The sequence below is a fragment of the Myotis myotis genome, unplaced genomic scaffold (assembly GCF_014108235.1).
Source record: "Myotis myotis isolate mMyoMyo1 unplaced genomic scaffold, mMyoMyo1.p scaffold_m19_p_3, whole genome shotgun sequence".
Classification (NCBI taxonomy): Eukaryota; Metazoa; Chordata; class Mammalia; order Chiroptera; family Vespertilionidae; genus Myotis; species Myotis myotis.
Genome location: NW_023416335.1, coordinates 161,089,726 through 161,109,422, shown reverse-complemented (window position 1 = coordinate 161,109,422; position 19,697 = coordinate 161,089,726). Strand labels below are relative to the sequence as shown.

The window sequence follows — 19,697 nt, the reverse complement described above, 5'->3', positions numbered from 1 at the left end:
GGAACGATCAGGACAGAGAGGAGAAAGTGTTGAGAGAGGATGTATCGTCTTAGATGTTTTTTTTCACAGAATAAGTTTTAGGAAGGGGCTAACCTCTTTATAGATAGGGAAGTAAGTACAGAGAGATAGGTGACTTGGAGATGATTCCCCAAAGATGAGAATTTCAGCAACAGATTTTTTTCATATGTTTGTTGTTTTTTAAAAATATGTGTATATAAATTTTTTAAATATATTTTTTATTGATTTCAGAGAGGAAGGACGAGGGAGAGAGAGAAACATCAATGATGAAAGAGAATCATTGATTGGCTGCCTCCTACATCCCCCCTATTGGGGATGGAGCCCACAACCCGGGCATGTGTCCTTGACTGGAATCGAACCCAGGACCTTTCAGTCCATAGGCTGACACTCTGTCCACTGAGCCAAACCAGGTAGTGCTTAATACATATTTTTTTAATTGACTTCAGAGAGGAAGGGGGAGAGAGAGAGAGGTTGAAACATCAATGATGAGAGAGATTCATTGGTCTCTGCCTCCTGCCCACACCACACTGGGGATCAAGCTGGCAACTTAGGCAGGCATGTGCCCTTGACTAGAATCGAACCTGGGACCCTTCAGTCCATAGGCTGTTTTTTGGGGTTTTTTTGCTCTTAGTTTTTCTGCACTATTTGTTGTTTATTTGTTGTATACTGCCCCCTAGGCTGGCAGCTGGATGTCATTAAACTAATTCTTTCCCTCATTTTTTTGGGTAGGAATCCCAGCCATCCCCTTTGGCTCTGTTGGCAGCAACTTGCAGCCGAATTGAATCACCCAATGAAAACAGCAACAACTCCCAGGGCCCAAGCCAGTCAGGGGGCACCAGTGAGCTTGACCTCACAGCTACACAACTCTCACAGGGTGCCAATGGCTGGCAGATCATCTCTTCCTCCTCTGGGGCTACTCCTACCTCAAAGGAACAGAGTGGCAGCAGTACCAATGGCAGCAATGGCAGTGAGTCTTCCAAGAATCGTACCGTCTCTGGTGGGCAGTATGTTGTGGCTGCCACCTCCAACTTACAGAACCAGCAAGTCCTGACAGGACTACCTGGTGTGATGCCTAATATTCAGTATCAGGTAATCCCACAGTTCCAGACCGTTGATGGGCAACAGCTGCAATTTGCTGCTACTGGGGCCCAAGTGCAGCAGGATGGTTCTGGTCAAATACAGATTATACCAGGTGCAAACCAACAGATCATCACAAATCGAGGAAGTGGAGGCAACATCATTGCTGCTATGCCAAATCTACTCCAGCAGGCTGTCCCCCTCCAAGGCCTGGCTAATAATGTCCTCTCAGGACAGACTCAGTATGTGACCAATGTGCCGGTGGCCCTGAATGGGAATATCACTTTGCTACCTGTTAACAGTGTTTCTGCAGCTACTTTGACTCCTAGCTCTCAGGCAGTCACGATCAGCAGCTCTGGGTCCCAGGAGAGTGGCTCACAGCCCGTCACCTCAGGGACTGCCATTAGTTCTGCCAGTTTGGTATCGTCACAAGCCAGTTCCAGCTCCTTTTTCACCAATGCCAATAGCTATTCAACAACTACTACCACCAGCAACATGGGAATTATGAACTTTACCACCAGCGGATCAGCAGGGACCAACTCTCAGGGACAGACATCCCAGAGGGTTAGTGGGCTCCAGGGATCTGATGCTCTGAACATTCAGCAGAACCAGACATCTGGAGGTTCACTGCAAACAAGTCAGCAAAAAGAGGGAGAACAAAACCAGCAGTCACAGCAACAACAGATTCTTATCCAGCCTCAGTTAGTTCAAGGGGGACAGACCCTCCAGGCTCTTCAAGCAGCACCATTGTCAGGGCAGACCTTTACAACTCAAGCTATCTCCCAGGAAACCCTCCAGAACCTCCAGCTTCAGGCTGTTCCAAACTCTGGCCCCATCATCATCCGGACACCAACAGTGGGGCCCAATGGACAGGTCAGTTGGCAGACTCTTCAGCTGCAGAACCTCCAAGTTCAAAACCCACAGGCCCAGACAATCACCTTGGCCCCAATGCAGGGTGTTTCCCTGGGGCAGACCAGCAGCAGCAATACCACCCTTACACCCATAGCCTCAGCTGCCTCTATTCCTGCGGGCACAGTCACTGTGAATGCTGCTCAACTATCCTCCATGCCTGGTCTCCAGACTATTAACCTCAGTGCTTTGGGTGCTTCGGGAATCCAGGTGCACCAGCTTCCAAGCCTGCCCTTGACTATAGCAAATGCCCCAGGTAAGGCTTCTAATTTTTTGCATTTAGTTGCACATTTAACTAGCACCTCAGCTGAAACTGTTGATTCCAAAGAAGGGAGTAACTTTCTTAAGGGCTAATCATTTAGGCAAGTCAGTTAGAGAAATAGCAATGATTCTATTTGGAACTGATTTAACGGAAAATTTTCCCCCCAGTTAATCTGATGAGAAAGGAGCATTTCTGGGCAATGACCCTGGAATCTGTACCTCCAGTGCCTTTAGTACTACAGAACAAGGATCTGCAAACATTTTCTGTAAAGGGCTTGATAGTACTTATTTTAGACCTAGTAATAGTGTTTATTTTAGGGCTCTATATGGTCTTTTTTAAAAAAAATATTTTTATTGATTTCAGAGAGGAAGGGAGAAGGAGAGCTAGAAATGTCAATGATGAGAGAGAACCATTGATCAGCTGCCTCATGCAAGCCCCCTAGTGGGGATCGAGCCCGCAACCTGGGCATATGTCCTTGACCAGAATTGAACCCCAAACGCTTCAGTCCACAGGCGGGTGCTCTATCTACTGAGCAACCTGGCTAGAGCAAGGGCTATATATGGTCTTAATCACATTTTTTTGGTTTGTTTTTTACAACCCTTTAAAAAAATATAAAATCATTCTTAGCTTGATGGTTTTATTTAGCTTTTGGGGTCCACTCTTGTGTAGGATAAAAATTGATTATAAACTCGACTTATTTATAGGACAGTTATTAAATCATCAGATATTTCTCATGAAGAACTGTAACTCCTAAGTGAGGGGAAAAGTGACATAATGGGTTCCAGAAGGATTTTTTTCAACAGAATAAGTTCTCTGGTTAATCTTTAGTTAATCAGGATGTTCTGCCCTGAGCAAGCTGGTTACTCAAGGTTTAATTATTTTTTTAACTCCTAGTTGCCTTAAAAGTAGAGGCCATCCACTTGCCCTTGCACTAATGTATATTTTTAATAAGCTTCGTAGATGATTCTGATACTTCCTAGATAAGAGAACCACTTCTTAAGACTGCTATGAAAATAGTATGTGATTGAGGAAGGAATAGTGTGTGGGAGAGAAAGGGAGTGAGGCCTGGAATGAAGTGGGGAGGTGGAGAGGAATCAGGAATAAGGAGAATATTGAAGGGAAAAATAGTCTTTAGGGAAGAGGTATATATATAGTTTTTTAGAGAAGAGGTGTATATATATATATATATAGACATATATATATATATAGACATATATATATATATATATATATATATATATATAGTCTTTAGAGAAGAGGTATATATATTGGAATGTGTATTGAATCAGTTGACCACAATATTCAGTCATTTACTTTGAACTAAGTGAATTTCAAATTGGTTAATTTTGAAATTTAAATCATATCTATTTAAAAAGTTTACAGTCTATTTAGAATGTATCATTTTAAATTCCATCACAAGGTAGCTAATCTTTACTAAAGCATGATAAAAGGATACATATACGTTCTGGCACGATATATAAAAATTATGGGGAATTGTTTATTGCCATTGAACTCCTAGTTCTATTGGAATATATGTTGGTATATGAAATGCTTACTTCTATTATAGCAGGTTATACCATTTAGACTGGTTTTTATATAAGTGAGAATAACAAATAGGCAGCCAGCCATATTTCCTGCCTTCTGAAGGTTTGGAAAATCTGGGTTGGGGGGTCAAGTTCCCTAACTTTTTTACATTCTTATGGTGTATTTACAATGACTACATTTTGAGCATTATCAAGACAGTACTTTTCTTAGTGATCTTACACTAGAAAGTTACAGTTGGAAGGGACCTAAGAAATCATCTGTAAATTACTTTATTTTCTCGATGAGGACATTGAGATACTAAAAAGCACTTTTAAGTGATGAGACTACAGCCAGAGGTTGGGTGGTTAGTACTCCTAGGCATTTCATTACCTGTTAGTTTTAAGTCTGGACTTGAGAAATCCTTTAGATTGTTAAAAATGTGTAGCTTTGCTTCTTTGAAATTTAGTGCTCTAGAGTTGGCAAGTGTTTTGTAGGCTAAAAATTATGAGGAAAGTTTAATAAAAAACTGAAATTAACAGCCTGGAAAATTAGATACTTTCTGGATAATCTACATTAGCACGTTTGTTTTCTCTTTGTTCTGACGTTGTATCCAGTAGTTTGCTCTTCAAAGGAAAGCAAAGCTGTAGGATTGTTCCCATTAATAATAATTTGGATCCCTGCAATTTCTTAAAGGTTTATAACTTAAGCTCTGAGGAGTAGTTATGAGGCACTCATTGCTAAATCATGCTCTGGGGAAGTCTGCCATTTAATATGTCATAGGATAGGGCTACCTAGCTGTTATAGATGTTCTTTGAGCTCAAGAAAATGCATGCCTTTTTGTAAGATAGCAGAGCTTGACATTCACTAATGAGATGAGGCACTGAAAGGCCATTTTGTGAGAATCGAAGTTCTTTGCTTCATTAATAGTGGTTTCTGAAGATACAGTTTCCTCCTTTCTGGTTAGTCATACTTGTGCAACATTTTTTTCTCTTCAACTGATCTGACTTCATTCTTAATGAAAGATAATAAAATTACTTCCTTGAAGCGTAGTGCTGTTCAGCTGTTGCCTAGAAGCTGCAGTGTCTCATTTTACCTTTTCTGGTATATAGTTATTTTACTAGAAAAACTCAAGCTCTTGGCAGTATGATGTAGTAGAATAGAATAGGTAGATAGACAGCATGGTTGTGAAAGACTAAAGCTTCCATGGTGTTCCCTTGGTCTGTTTACATTTATTATTAAAAAATAAAAGAATCTTTTAAAACATTTCTAAGCTCTCCTGTTGACTTCTACTCTTGTTTACTTCTGTTTGCTGAATACACAGGCAAAGGCACAAACTTAGAAACAAACCAGCCACTTCTTTATTTCTGTGTTTTTCATGGCCCTGCCCCTGGTGAGTGGTAGTGAGGAAGGGACCACCCAGTAAACTAAGTTTAGTTTCCAGACAGTGAAATGATTGATGGGCTTAGTTTTTGTTTTATTTTTAAAGTTAGCAGCTTTTTCTTTTTTTCCTCAACACTCTTTCCTCTCATTTTGTAGTCATACTCGTAGATTTTTTTTTTTTTTTTTCCAGTTTAAAGCTTCAGGTTTTTTCCCCCAATAACTGCTGAGACCTGAAAACTCTTACCCCAGGTTGAGTAGGGGCTGGCTTTGAAAGACTGAGTTTGGGTGACTTCGTGGGAGTTCTGCCTAATAAAGAGTGCAGGGCTTTGGCAGGAGAATAGAACATACTTCTTTGATGGCTATAATTCACTGAAGAAGCAAATTTCAAGCACTAAAAATAAAAAAAATTCACATCTGTTCGGTTTTATCGGGGTCAGGAAAATGTCTTCTCTTAGAAGTTAAGTTGAACGTGATACTAGAATTGGTTTGCCAATAGTGTCACTAAGCTTGGGGTCAGATTGCTGAGACCTAATTTGTTAAAAACCTGTATTTTAGCCTGGTGCATCTGAACATTAGTGATAAGTAGATTTAGATGATTTAAATGTGTTGAGAATTGTTCTAGTGCAAAAGGTCATACAAGAGAATTTTCTATTTTAAAATAATACACTTTATCAAATATACCAAATGTTTCTGCATCATTTGCTCATTTGCTTTCTTTATCAAATATATTTGTTTCTTATGGTGATGTTAGTACTTTTTAAATGATTTTAAGTAGAAAAGGTCTTTAAAACTTAGGTTCTTGATCTGAAAAGACTGAGAAGACGGTCTTCAGACCTTTTCTGTTGCTCCTATTTATTTATTCCTGTGGCTTTCAGTAAATGACGTCATTGTTAAATCATACTGCGTTGTGTAATGTGGCCATTTTAGATCTTAATTAAATAACAAGAGCACAAGAGTGCCTAGTGTTTGAGAAAACTTTAGTATCTGTTCAATTCTCAATCGCCCTTTCCTTTTAATTGTTCCACTTTGTAAAGTAGTATGTAAATGTTACCACTAGTAATTAGTTCTGGTCATTTCTTGCTTTTAATTGTTTTGTTGGCTTTGAAAATGTTGTAAAATGTAAGATGAACATCTGTAGAAAAGCTTTATATAAGTAATGCTTTTTGTAACTAATGCTTTGTATTGTGTGTGTAAACACTACATAATAGTTGAAATTTTTCACTTTACTATTTAATTGAAAAACAAGCATATTTTTCATATTTCTTGCAGAAGGTGTGTCACAATAGTACTGTTCCTTTCTCTAGCATTTAACATACAGGCCCCGTTGTGTAGAAGGATTATTTTAAAACTTATTTGCTCAACTATGACTATATTGTTAATACTATCCTAGGTTTTTTAGAGTTGTTCTCCTTAAAAGACCTGAAAAATTTTCTGTAGAAAGAGTATTTTTCAGAATTGGTTGCAAATCTGAGCTGTAATTTGAATTTGTACTTTTGCTCTAATGTTTTTAAAACTCTGAATGGTTTATGGGAACTAGGCAGTATTTCTTGTTCAGCAAGTTTGGATGTGCCTATCTAATTTACACGGAATCCTCCTTCTCATGATGTATCTGTGTATAAAATAAAAAATAATTTAACAATTTCAAGAAGGAGTTAAAATATAACTAGGTCACGACAAAGACTTGCCCTTTAAGAGATGAGAGAATTAAGTTAGAAGTGTATACATCTCTGGAAAATTATTTTAAATGGTTTTCATAGGCAAGCAAATGTTTGTTGCTAATAACCTAAGGTTAAATGCTATTGAGCTAGATCTTTTAAAATTATTCAGTAAGTTCTTCATTGAATTGACCCTGTTTTGATTGCTTAAAAATTACAGCTCTTTGCAAACCTAATAAAATTAAACCAGACTAGCCATGGTAATAGCAGTTAAACTGACAGTTGCTAGATCTGGAAACCTTCATCCCTTCCAGTACCTTTATTCAGACTTAACATGTTAAGTGCCCAGTCCGTGGTGACTGACACTATACTTTCCATCCGGAAGACAAAACAGGCTGGGCATTGCCCTAGCCGGTTTTGCTCAGTGGATAGCGTCGGCCTGTGGACTGAAAGGTCCCAGGTTCAATTCCGGTCAAGGGCATGTACCTTGGTTGTGGGCACATCCCCAGGGAGGTGTCCAGGAGGCAGCTGATTGATGTTTCTCTCCCATCGATGTTTCTAACTCTATCCCTCTCCCTTCCTCTCTGTAAAAAATCAATAAAAAAATATATATATATTAAAAAAAACACAGGCTGGACGCTTAACGTGTTAACGGTGTAGAAAGATTCAATGACTTGCCAAAGGCTACTGACAAAATTTAGTGACACATTTTTTTGTTTACTTCAAATCAAGATCCTTTCTACTCCATTTCTGTCAAGTAGAAGAATAGACTTGATTTCCCCCCCCCCCCCAACCCCTCTTTCAGTTTTGAGGTGTTATTGACATTTATAGCTTAAGACAGATAATTGGAAAAAAAGAAGCAAAAGGCATGGTTAATCAACAACTTCTTTATAAACTTTGTTATGAGTTTGAATTTGTTTTAACCAGATGAATTAATTTGAATTTATTTAATCTCTAAGTAAAGTATAAATAATCAATGATAATGAAGGGAGGAACAAAATTGCAAAAGAGAAATCAAAGACATAATCAGTCTTTGAACACATAAGGGTCAGCGTGTCATATTGGGAGTGTGGGAATTATCCTCCCCCCCCTTTTGACAATTAGAAAGATTTTTTTGACAGTTCTTATTTTCCTCCCTGATATGCTTGAAACATTTTTTTTTTCCCCACCCACCTGCTTGAAACATTTTTTTATTGCTTAAAGTATTACAAAGGGTATTACATATGTGTCCATTTTATCCCCCCGCCCTAGACAGTCCCCTAGCCTCCCCTATCCCCCAATGTCTTATGTCCACTGGTTATGCTTATATGCATGCATACAAGTCCTTTAGTTGATCTCTTACCCCCCTACCTCCTGCCCCGCAACCCTCCCCGGCCTTCCTGCTGCAGTTTGACAATCTGTTTGAGGCAGCTCTGCCTCTGTATCTATTATTGTTCAAAAGTTTATAATGGTCTCTATTATCCATGAATGAGTGAGATCATGTGGTATTTTTCCTTCATTGACTGGCTTATTTCACTTAGCATAATGCTCTCCAGTTCCATCCATGACGTTGCAAATGGTAAGAGTTCCTTCCTTTTTAGAGCAGCATAGTATTCCATCGTGTAGATGTACCACAATTTTCTAATCCATTCATCTACTGATGGGCACTTAGGCTGTGCTTGAAACATTTTTATAGCAAATCTGATCTCCTTATTGCTCTCCATCTATTGTTTTTTCATGTTATTCTGTAACTTCCCTGTCAGGACCTTCCTTTCCTTACCTCCTTCATTTCTGTTGTGGATATGGTTTAACAACCCTTTTAAAATCTATGCCCTGTTCAGTGTTTGAGTGTTGACCTATTAACCAGGAGGTCACCACCTTTCGATTCCTGGTCAGGGTACATGCTCTGGTTGCAGGCTTGATCCTTGGTAGGGGCTGTGCAAAAGGCAGCCAATCAATGACTCTCTCTCACATTGATGTTTCTCTCTCTTTTCCCTTCCTCTCTGAAATCTATAAAAAAAAAAAAAAAAAAAGACTATTGTAGGGCCCAGTTTTGTCCAGGTTCTATATGGTTACTGGTGATGTATCTGAAAGTACTCTGCTTAGAATTCTTTGGCAGTTTTTTGCACTCAAGAAAGAAAGAGTATTAATTTTATACAGACGATTTGTCTTTTTTTTAAATATATTTTATTGATTTTTTACAGAGAGGAAGGGAGAGAGATAGAGAGTTAGAAACATCGATGAGAGAGAAACATCGATCAGCTGCCTCCTGCACATCTCCTACTAGGGATGTGCCCGCAACCCAGGTACATGCCCTTGACCGGAATCGAACCCGGGACCCTTCAGTCCGCAGGCCGACGCTCTATCCACTGAGCCAAACCGGTTTCGGCCAGACCATTTGTCTTAAAGAAGGTAAAAGTAAAAAGCCCATGCCGTAGTTGGTTTGGCTCAGTGGATAGAGCATTGGCCTGCGTACTGAAGGGTCCCAGGTTTGATTTTGATCAGGGGCACATACCTGGATTGCAGGTTCGAACTCCAATGTGGGGCATGCAGGAGGCAGCCAATCAATGATTCCCTCTCATCATTAATGTTTGTCTCTCTCTTCCTTCCCCTTCCTCTCTGAAATAAATAAAAATATATTTAAAAAAGAAAAGTAAAAAGCCCATAACCCTGAAACCTAATTTTCCAAATTATGAAGAAATTTCTTTGGTTTGGTGTTTGTTTTGTTTTTAATATATTTTATTGATTTTTTACAGAGAGGAAGGGAGAGGGATAGAGAGTTAGAAACATCGATGCGAGAGAGAAACATCGATCAGCTGCTTCCGGGGATGTGCCCGCAACCAAGGTACATGCCCTTGACCGGCATCGAACCTGGGACCCTTGAGTCCGCAGGCTGACGCTCTATCCACTGAGCCAAACCGGTTAGGGCTGGTATGGTTTTTTTTAATATACATATATTTAAATATATATTTTTATTGATTTCAGAGAGGAAGGGAGAGATAGAAACATCAGCAATGAGAGAGAATCATTGATTGGCCGCCTCCTACATGCTCCCTACTGGGGATTGAGCCAGCAACCTGAGCAATGTCCCCTCGACTGGAATCGAACCCGGGACCCTCCAGTCTGTAGGCCAATGCTCTATTCACTAAGCCTAACTGGCCAGGGTCTTTAAATTTTTTTTTTTAACTGTTTATCCTTTTACTTAAAATTTTGGCTCATGTTTGTAAAAGTAGATGCATGGGAAAGAGGGAAGAAAATTACATAAATATTATGATTTACTTAATGGTGTTTTGTTCTGTTAAATCCATAGCATTTACATATTGGGGGGGGAGATTGTTTAAAATGAACAAATATGAAGAATTTTAGTTATTAAATTACTACAGGCCCGGTGCACGAATTCGTGCACAAGTGGGGTCCTGAGGGAGGGTGACCGGGATGCAATCGGCTCTCCTGGTGGGCGATGGGAAAACCTTGCCGGCCCGGGATCCAGATCTGTCCAGGTGATATTTGCGCCGGTTGTCGGGAGCCACCTGGTGGCCGCTTTTATATCCTTTCTTCCTTGTGGAGTGTCTACGGAAGGGAAGCAGCTGTAGCGCCTGAGGCCAACTTCCAGGATGCCAGAGGCACTGTTAGGATCGTGCTGGTGGCGCTGGTCTGTAGGTGTAGGACTACTGAGGGAGTGGCAGCCACTGGGCCAGTGGACCGCCAGGACGGGTCTGTCAGCTGAGCAGTGCTTCCACTGTGGGAGCGCACTGACTACCAGAGGGCAGCTCCTGTGCTGAGCTTCTGCCCCCTGGTGGCCAGTGCATGTCATAGGTTCTGGTCTTAGGGTCTTTTAGGCTTTTATATATAGACTAGAGGCCCGATGCATGAAGAGATTCGTGAAATACGCCTTCCCCTGGCTGCCGGCACCGGTTTTCCTCTGGCACCCGGGACCTAGGCCTTTGGTCTGGCCGCAGTGGAGAAGCCAAGCCTTTTCAGTCTTCAGTCTTCAGTCCAGCCAGAGCCTTCAGCCTTCGCTCCGCACCTGCATATGCAAATTAACCACCATCTTTGTTGGGTTCATTTGCATACTCATCCGATTGGCTGGTGGGCATAGTGGAGTGACATCTATTTGCATGTTTCTCTTTAATTAGTGTAGACTAGAGGCCTGGTGCACAAAATTCGTGCATGGGCAGGGTCCTTAGGCCTGGTCGAAGATCAGGGCTGATCTCTTGGGTGACTGGTGGGGCAGTTGGGGCCCCTGCTCGCACCTGCCTTGGCTGGCCTGGCCCTGGCACCGCCCTCTGCCACCGCCGTCGGTCACCTCCCTCAGCGGGGCACTTGGGGGCACGCCGCCACGGGTTAGGACCTACGGGCTGGAGGCAGCTACTGTGTTGAGCATCTGTCTCTTGGTGATCAGTGTGCGTCATAGCAACTGGTTGTTCCACCAGTCGTTTCACCGTTCAGTTGATTTGCATATTAGGGTTTTATTATATAGGATTACTTTTTTTAAAAATATATTTTATTGATTTTTTACAGAGAGGAAGGGAGAGAGATAGAGACTTAGAAACATTGATGAGAGAGAAACATCGATCAGCTGCCTCCTGCACACTCCCTACTGGGGATGTGCCTGCAACCAAGGTACATGCCCTTGACCAGAATCGAACCTGGGACCCTTGAGTCCACAGGCTGACACTCTATCCACTGAGCCAAACCGGTTAGGGCTAGGATTACTTTTAAAAAAAATATTTTTATTGATTTCAGAGAGGAAGGGAGAGGGGGAGAGAGATAGAAACATCAGTGATGAGAGAGAATCATTGATCAGCTGCCTCCTACACACCCCCTACTGGGGATCGAGCCCACAACTTGGGTATGTGCCTTTGACCGGAATTGAACCCGGACCTCTTCAGTCCCCAGGCTAATGCTCTATCTACTAAGCCAAACCAGCTAGGGCTCTTTTTAATTTTTTGAGGAGATACAGTAATTTTTTGAAACTTTGCTTTTAGTTTCTATAAACAAATATTTTTTTTATATTCACATTTTTAGCCCAGCCGTTGTGGCTCAGTGGTTGAGCATCAACCTGTGAACCAAGAGGTCATGGTCCATTCCCAGTCAGGGCATATGCCCCGGTTGTGGGCTCAATCCCCAGCGTGGGGAGTGCAGGAGGCAGCTGATCAATGATTCTCTCTCATCATTGATGTTTCTCTCCTTCACCTTTCCTCTCTGAAATCAATAAAAATACATATATATATATTTTAAAAGTCACATTTCATACTATGTTTTTAGTCAGAATTACATTTTAAGCTTTTCTGATTAGTTTTCTTACAATATTTCCAAATTTCTGAACCTAGTGGTGCAAGATTATTAATACTATTGTAGCTGATCCAGCTGCTTTTATATTATTTAAATCAGGGGCCCTCAAACTATGGCCCGCGGGCCACATGCAAATACAAATATTGTATTTGTTCCCATTTTGTTTTTTTACTTCAAAATAAGATATGTGCAGTGTGCATAGGAATTTGTTCATAGTTTTTTTTTTAAACTATAGTCCGGCCCTCCAACGGTCTGAGGGACAGTGAACTGGCCCCCTGCTTAAAAAGTTTGAGGACCCCTGATTTAAATCTTGAATATTTGTAAAGTAAGATGCTTAAAATAGACCTCAAGGGTTGAGACTTGAAACAGGAATTATTGCTGCTTAGGATTGCACAAGGAAAATTGTTGAAATTTACAGTGTGTTTGAACATGCTTTTTAAAGGTAAATCATTCTTAGTGACTGGTAATTGCTTATCTCCTTGTTTTAATTATTCATACGTAAAAGACCAATGAAAGCAAAGATGGCTTGTTGCCGGCAAGCATTTCCCATTTTGAAATTAATTAAATGACACCTTTGAGCCTTAGAAAATGACAGTTGTCTTGTCATCCCAGACAATGGATATTCTTTTTTTTTTTTATATATTTTATTGATTTTTTACAGAGAGAAAGGGAGAGAGATAGAGAGCTAGAAACATCGATGAGAGAGAAACATCGATCAGCTGCCTCCCGCACATCTCCCACTGGGGATGTGCTCGCAACCCAGGTACATGCCCTTGACCGGAGTCGAACCCGGGACCTTTCAGTCCGCAGGCCGACGCTCTATCCACTGAGCCAAACCGGTTTCGGCGACAATGGATATTCTTATCTCTAGCTTATTCAAAAGCATCTTGGTGTAGTGGTAATTAAACTTTTAGTCAAATGCCTGGTCAGAGCTGTCTTTTTTTTCTTCCCCCATAGCTGTCTTAATAAAAGCACTAACATAGCATCATGTCTAGACTTAATTACTGATGGTTCTTTGATTTATTCCTGAAAACATTCTGACAACTAATTGACTTAAGTCTTAAATTTAAAAAAACAAATGTTTTTATTAATTATAGAGGGAGAAAGACACACACATATCGATGTGAGAGAGAAATATTGATCAACTGCCTCCTGCATGCCCCTACTGGGGATCGTGCCCACAACCAGCGCATGTGCCCTGACTGGGAAGCAAACCAGCAACTTCTTGGTCCAAGGGATGACGCTCAGCCAACTGAGCCATACCAGCTTGGGCTTAAGTTTAAAAAAATTTTATTGCAATAAAATCTACTTGTGCCTTATCATACAAACTTAAGAAGTAGGCATTTCAACTTAAGAAATAGGCATATGAAATAGGGGTTGCATAAAATAGGAATCTTTACTTCCTGTACTTTTTGGTATTGAAAATGTTTATTCCATGGACTATTTTGGTTTTAATCATTGGTTTGCTTGCAAAGGAATTTGATGCTGTTTGTAAGTGTTAACAGTCAGGAAATTTGTCCCACGTATCAAAATGTGAAGTGTCAAACTTTTAGCAAACTTCATTTTATTTAGCTCCCTTAAAGTCTTAGTACTACAGATAACATTGTCTAGAACAGGGGTGGGCAAACTTTTTGACTCGAGGGCCACAATGGGTTCTTAAACTGGACCGGAGGGCTGGAACAAAGGCATGGATGGAGTGTTTGTGTGAACTAATATAAATTCAAAGTAAACATCATTACATAAAAGGGTACGGTCTTTTTTTTTTTTTTTTAGTTTTATTCATTTCAAACGGGCCGGATCCGGCCCTCGGGCAGTAGTTTGCCCACAGCTGGTCTAGAACAAGCATGTCAAACTCAAAGGCTAACACAGGCCAAAAAACAAGGTTTAAGTTTCTGTGGGCCGCAAAAAAAACAAAAGCTTCAGTTTTCATAGAAAAGTAGATTTATTTCTATAGAGACATGCTAAATACAAAGGGCTAAAATAAATGAGTAATCATTAACATAAAATAATAGAACATTTTAATAAAAATTAATATTTTTTCTTGAACATGAACTTACCAGACACTGAATAACTGCAGATTAATACGTGTAATGCAAATAAACACGTTTTTCTTGTTCTCCAAAAGCAAAATATTTCCTGTTGTGCACACCAAACAAGTCAGTACAAGACTAACATGTGGCAATTGGCTGCTAAAATACTTGCTTCTAGTATTAGTGGAGAGAAATGGTGCACCTGTGCATAAGGCATGTAAGGGAAATGAATGCAACACGATTATAGTAATCAGCCATTAGTGAGTGTTGTAGTTTGTTAATAATAATTACGTATAACAGCATAGTGTAAAAATTAAGTTACGAAATTTTTTTAGAATATATTTTATTGATTTCAGAGAGAAAGGGAGAGAGAGATGGAAACATCAGTGATGAGAGAGAATCATTAATGGGCTGCCTCCTGCATGCCCCCTACTGGAGATCGAGCCGGCAACCAGACATGTGCCCTGACCAGGACGAACCATGACCTCCTGGTTCCTAGGTCGATGCTCAACTACTGAGCCTCGCCAGATGGGCAAGTTATGAAATTTTTATTAAAACGTTTCTTACATACCGTTATATTGACTGGGCTGCAAAAATATTCCTTGTGATCCAAGAGTTTGACATGCTTGCCCTAGGGGATCGAGTCCGCAACCTGGGCATGTGTCCTGACCAGCAATTGAACCTGTGACCTCTTGGTTCATGGGCCAATACTCAACCACTGTTGAAAAAGGGTTAAACATGGGGTTTTGGGGCTTTTTAAATATATTTTTATCGATTTGGGAGAGGGAGAGAGAGAAACATCAATGATGAGAAAAAATCATTGATTGGCTGCCCCCTACAGGGGATTGAGCCCACAATTCGGACATGTGCCCTTGACCAGAATTGGACCCGGGACCTGTCAGTCCCCAGGCTGATGCTGTATCCACTGAGCCAAACTGATTACCGTTAAACATAATGGTTTTAAGGAATCCTAATATCTCTTAAGTATTTCTTTGTTTCTCTCTTTATTTAATTATGCCCTGTTCTGAGTTAACATTCTTATCCTATACTAGAGGCCTGTTGCACGAAGAGATTCGTGCAGTAGGCTTTCCCTTCTCCTGGCTGCCGGCACCGGTTTTCCTCCGGCACCCGGGACCCAGGCCTTCGCTCTGGCCAGAGCCACCTTCAGTCTTCTTCGCTGGTCCGGCTGGAGCCGCCTTCAGTCTTCACTCCGCCTCTTCATGCCTATGTATGCAAATTAGCCGCCATCTTTGCTGGTGGTTAATTTGCATATTGCCCTGATTAGCCCATGGTAGGCTTAGTGAAGGCACGGTCAGTTACCATGTTTGTCTATTATTAGCTAGGATAATAAAACCCTACTATGCAAATAGACTGAATGGCGGAACGACTGGTTGCTATGATGTGCACTGACCACCAGGGGGCAGATGCTCAACACAGGAGCTGCCCCCCTGGTGGTCAATATGCTCCCACAGGAGGAGTGCCGCTCAGCCAGAAGCTGGGCTCACAGCTGGCGAGCGCAGCAGCAGTGGCAGGAGCCTTTCTTGCCTCCGTGGCAGTCGGACATCCCCCGAGGGCTCCCGGACTGAGAGGGCACAGGCCGGGCTGAGGGACCGACCCCTCCCTACCCCCCCCACCCCCCTGCATGAATTTTGTGCACCGGGCCTCTAGTGTTTCAATAAAATGGAGAAAGGTTTGCCTCTTCCCAGTTGATTTGGACAGGGGAAACCTTTGGGGGTTAATGAATTGCATCTCTAAATTTAATGGACTTAGGTTAGTTTGGAAAATAGATCAAGAAAATGATTTGATTATCAGCACCATGCTTTTTTTTTTGTTTGTTTTAAAATTAAATTATAGTTTATGTTCAGTATTATTTTGTATTAGTTTCAGGTATAACCGTAGTTTTGTCTTATCTTGATTCTAAAGACCTGTTGTAGATAGATAGCTGGATCTACAGTTTCATAAATTTCTCTTCTGAAGGTAAATTTTGGTAGATAATTTTTGGTGATACTAACTAGCTCCTAACTAGCCTTATCTGCTGAGCTATTTGAGCTAATGTCAAAGGATAAATTCTCCATCCCCACTAGGGACAGTTTCTAATCAGTAACACAGTTTTTAAAGCAGGTTGATTAAAAAAATACTGTTGTATATCTTTTTCTTTAAAAAAATTTTTTTTCTATTGTTGACAGTATTACAGATGTCCCCCACCCGCTTTGCCCCTCTCCACCCAGCCCTTGCACACACACACACACACACACACACACACAGGCCTTCACCACACTATTGTCTGTGTCCATGGGCTGTAAGTTTTTTGGTTTATCTCTTCCCACCCCCCACGCCCCAATATGTCAGTTTGTTCCATGCCTTCATGCCTCTAGACTTATTTTGTTGGTCAGTTTATTCTGTTCATTAGATTCTACAGATAAGTGACATCATGCAATATTTGTCTTTCTTTGACTGGCTTATTTCACTTAGCATAATAATCTCTGGGTCCATCCATGTTGTCTCAAAGGGCTCTATATATTTTATTCCATGATTTCTCATGGTATGATTTTCCCACAAGACATTTTGCTAATGTTAACTACAATGTGTTGAATGTTTGTTATGTGACAGATATTACACTAAGCACCTTATATTTATTTCATTTCTTTTTCATGATAACTTTGAGATTAATAATATGAGAAGTCACTTGTTCACTGTTAAAAGCTAATCAGATCGTGGTGCAGGAACTCATATTTACTTCAGAACCTGTTCTTAACCCTGTATTCTAGTAATATCTAGTTTTAGCTCTACCAATATTATGAAATTCTCAAAACATTTTAGTTAAATTTATTTTAATACCATAGGCTAGTACTTAGAAGTGGTAGAGTGAGCAGGAAAGCACAAAAAGAGCTTATTATTAGGCATAGTAACTCAAAAGTAAGTTTATGAACTGGGAAGAGTAGAGATTAGGTACAGGAATACAATCAAGAGCCTAGATTTTAGATGGTGAGTTTGATCTACCACACTTATTCCCTTCTTTATAGAATAGGTAAAACAAAGCAGGTCAATTCAACACTCCATTTATAGAAATCTTAAATATGGATAGAGTCATTAACTTACAAGGTGCTTTCATAGGTGAATACTTACTTATTCATAGTAGATGTTTGAAAACCTGAGAAGAATGCTATCTGCTCCTCTAAAACCTTATGTTTATCCACTGGCCTAGAGCAGTTTTTGAAAATGTCAATTGTAATCAACCCATAAAATCAACAGTACTAAGGGGGGAAAAAAACGAAGTAGAGTCTAGAAAATTTTACATTGTTTATCATAAAGGTAAGCATTGTGTATGAAACTTTTGTTTCAGTTATATGTACTAGGTCACAGTGTAAAATGTATTTTTTACTTTGGGTTGCAGGTTTGTTTGTTTTGTTTTTGAAAATATATTTTTATTGATTTCAAAGAGGAAGGGAGAAGGAGAAAGAGATAGAAATATCAATGATGAGAGAGAATCATTGATCGGCTGCCTCCTGCATGCCCCACGCTGGCATATGCCCTGACTGGGAATTGAATGGTGACCTGTTTCATAGGTTGATGCTCCATGCTGGCTGAGCTGGGTTTCAGGTTTTACAAGTTTGAAAAACACTGGCCTAGAGCTTTGTGATTATCTATTTTAATTTATTGAGGACAAAAATTAGTGATTTCATTCACTTTTTATCTTTAAAAGCAAATGACATCAAAAGACATAATAGAATGTATGTATGCTTTATATTTTCTTCCTTTTTCTAGCATTCTGAAAAGGATCCAATCTCACATCAGAACTTTCCTGTTTGGCTCAGTGGATATGGCATTGGCCTGCGGACTGAAAGGCCCCAGGTTCAATTCCGGTCAAGGGCATGTACCTTGGTTGCGGGCACATCCCCAGTGGGGGGTGTGCAGGAGGCAGCTGATTGATGTTTCTCTCTCATAGATGTTTCTAACTATCCCTCTCTCTTCCTCTCTGTAAAAAATCAATAAAATATATTTTTTTAAAAAAACTTTCCTGAGGGCATAGCTAGCTCTTCCTTCTCCCCATTGTGTCAAAACTTAAAATATATAGCTACTATTCCATGCTGAATATTCAGCACAATTTTCTGCTCATTTGAGGAAGTTTTGCCTCTTAGGTTTTGTATGCTTTCTAGTTTGGAATACCTTAAAGTCTTATTTTTAGTCAGTACTATTTGATTGCCTCCATAGTAGTTTAACTCAGGGAATGAATAAGAGATTTATTGGACATCTTTCTGTAACAGTATATACCTTTATCTCATTCTTTTAATGAATGTATAGTAGTCCATTGCATAAGGTTATAATTTATTTAGTGCCTCAGTAATGTACATTTTGATTGTTTCCAGTTTTTTCCTGTTACACAAAACCCTATTGTCATATATTTGTATTCCATAGGACATTGCTGGTTCAAAGTGGAATTACTTTGATGGTGTGCATTTAAAATTTTAATATTGCCAAGTTGGCCTTCAAAAAGGTTGTTCTATTTTTCACTACCTATATATAAAAATGCCTATTTCCCCATACCCTTGCTGATGCTGTGCATTATTAGAGTTTTAACTATTTGTAATCTGGTGAAAATTTACAAAAGTCCAGTATAGAGTTGCATTTTAAAAATTGAGTGAGATTGACTATGCTTTCATAAATTTAATTGGCCCTTTGTATTTTCTTTCTTTCTTTCTTTTTTTGTTTTTGTTTTTAATCCTCACCCAAGGATATTTTTTCCATTGATTTTTAGAGAGAGTGGAAGGAGGGAAGGAGGATGGTAGGGAGAGAGAAAGAAACATCGATTGGTTGCCTCCCACACATGTTCCAACTCGGGCCAGGGATCAAACCTGCAACCTAGGTATATGCCCTTGACTAGGAATCGAACTTGAGACCCTCTGGTATGAGGCCCAGTGCTCTAACCATTGCCGGCCAAGGTGGCTCTTTGTATTTTCAGTAATTCTTGAGATTTCAAATATGGGTGATGTCAGTGAATGTGACTTCAAAGCTGTGAAGAAATGGTGCTATAAAAAATGTAGTCACTGAGATGCTTGCAGCTGTGATGACCTATTTCCCACTTTGACCCTTTCTTACTCTTAATTTCAGGTGATCATGGAGCTCAGCTTGGCCTCCATGGGGCCGGTGGTGATGGAATACATGATGACACAGCAGGAGGAGAGGAAGGAGAGAATAGCCCAGATCCCCAACCCCAAGCTGGTCGGAGGACCCGGCGGGAAGCATGCACCTGCCCCTACTGTAAAGATAGTGAAGGAAGGTAAGTTGACTAAGCCAGTATCTTAAGAGTAGTGAATGGATTTGGAGATAAGAGGTTGATTTTTTTTTTTTTTAAACATTTAAGACTTGGCAGTGTTGCAGAGGGATGAGAGATAACACAATACATTTGATTAGGTCATATTATAGATCTTGTTTCCAGCTCTGATCCTTTTATTGACTCTAAGACCTTGGGCTTTAATAGGCGCCTGCTTTCTCTTAGAGATAAGGAAATCAGATGGAGCCAGCTGGTCTAATGATTGTTACCGTATGTCTATATTGAGATGGTTTTAA

At 40.2% G+C, this 19,697-nt stretch overlaps 1 protein-coding gene across 1 annotated transcript in view; it reads left to right on the top strand.

Moving 5' to 3' along the window:
• The window catches only part of SP1 (Sp1 transcription factor), a 29,339-nt gene that overhangs the window by 1,355 nt on the left and 8,287 nt on the right, over positions 1 to 19,697 (top strand). The window contains exons 3-4 of the mRNA XM_036298305.1: positions 748 to 2,260; positions 19,239 to 19,407. Coding sequence (XP_036154198.1) covers positions 748 to 2,260; positions 19,239 to 19,407 — 1,682 coding nt within the window. The remainder of the gene's footprint in view (positions 1 to 747; positions 2,261 to 19,238; positions 19,408 to 19,697) is intronic.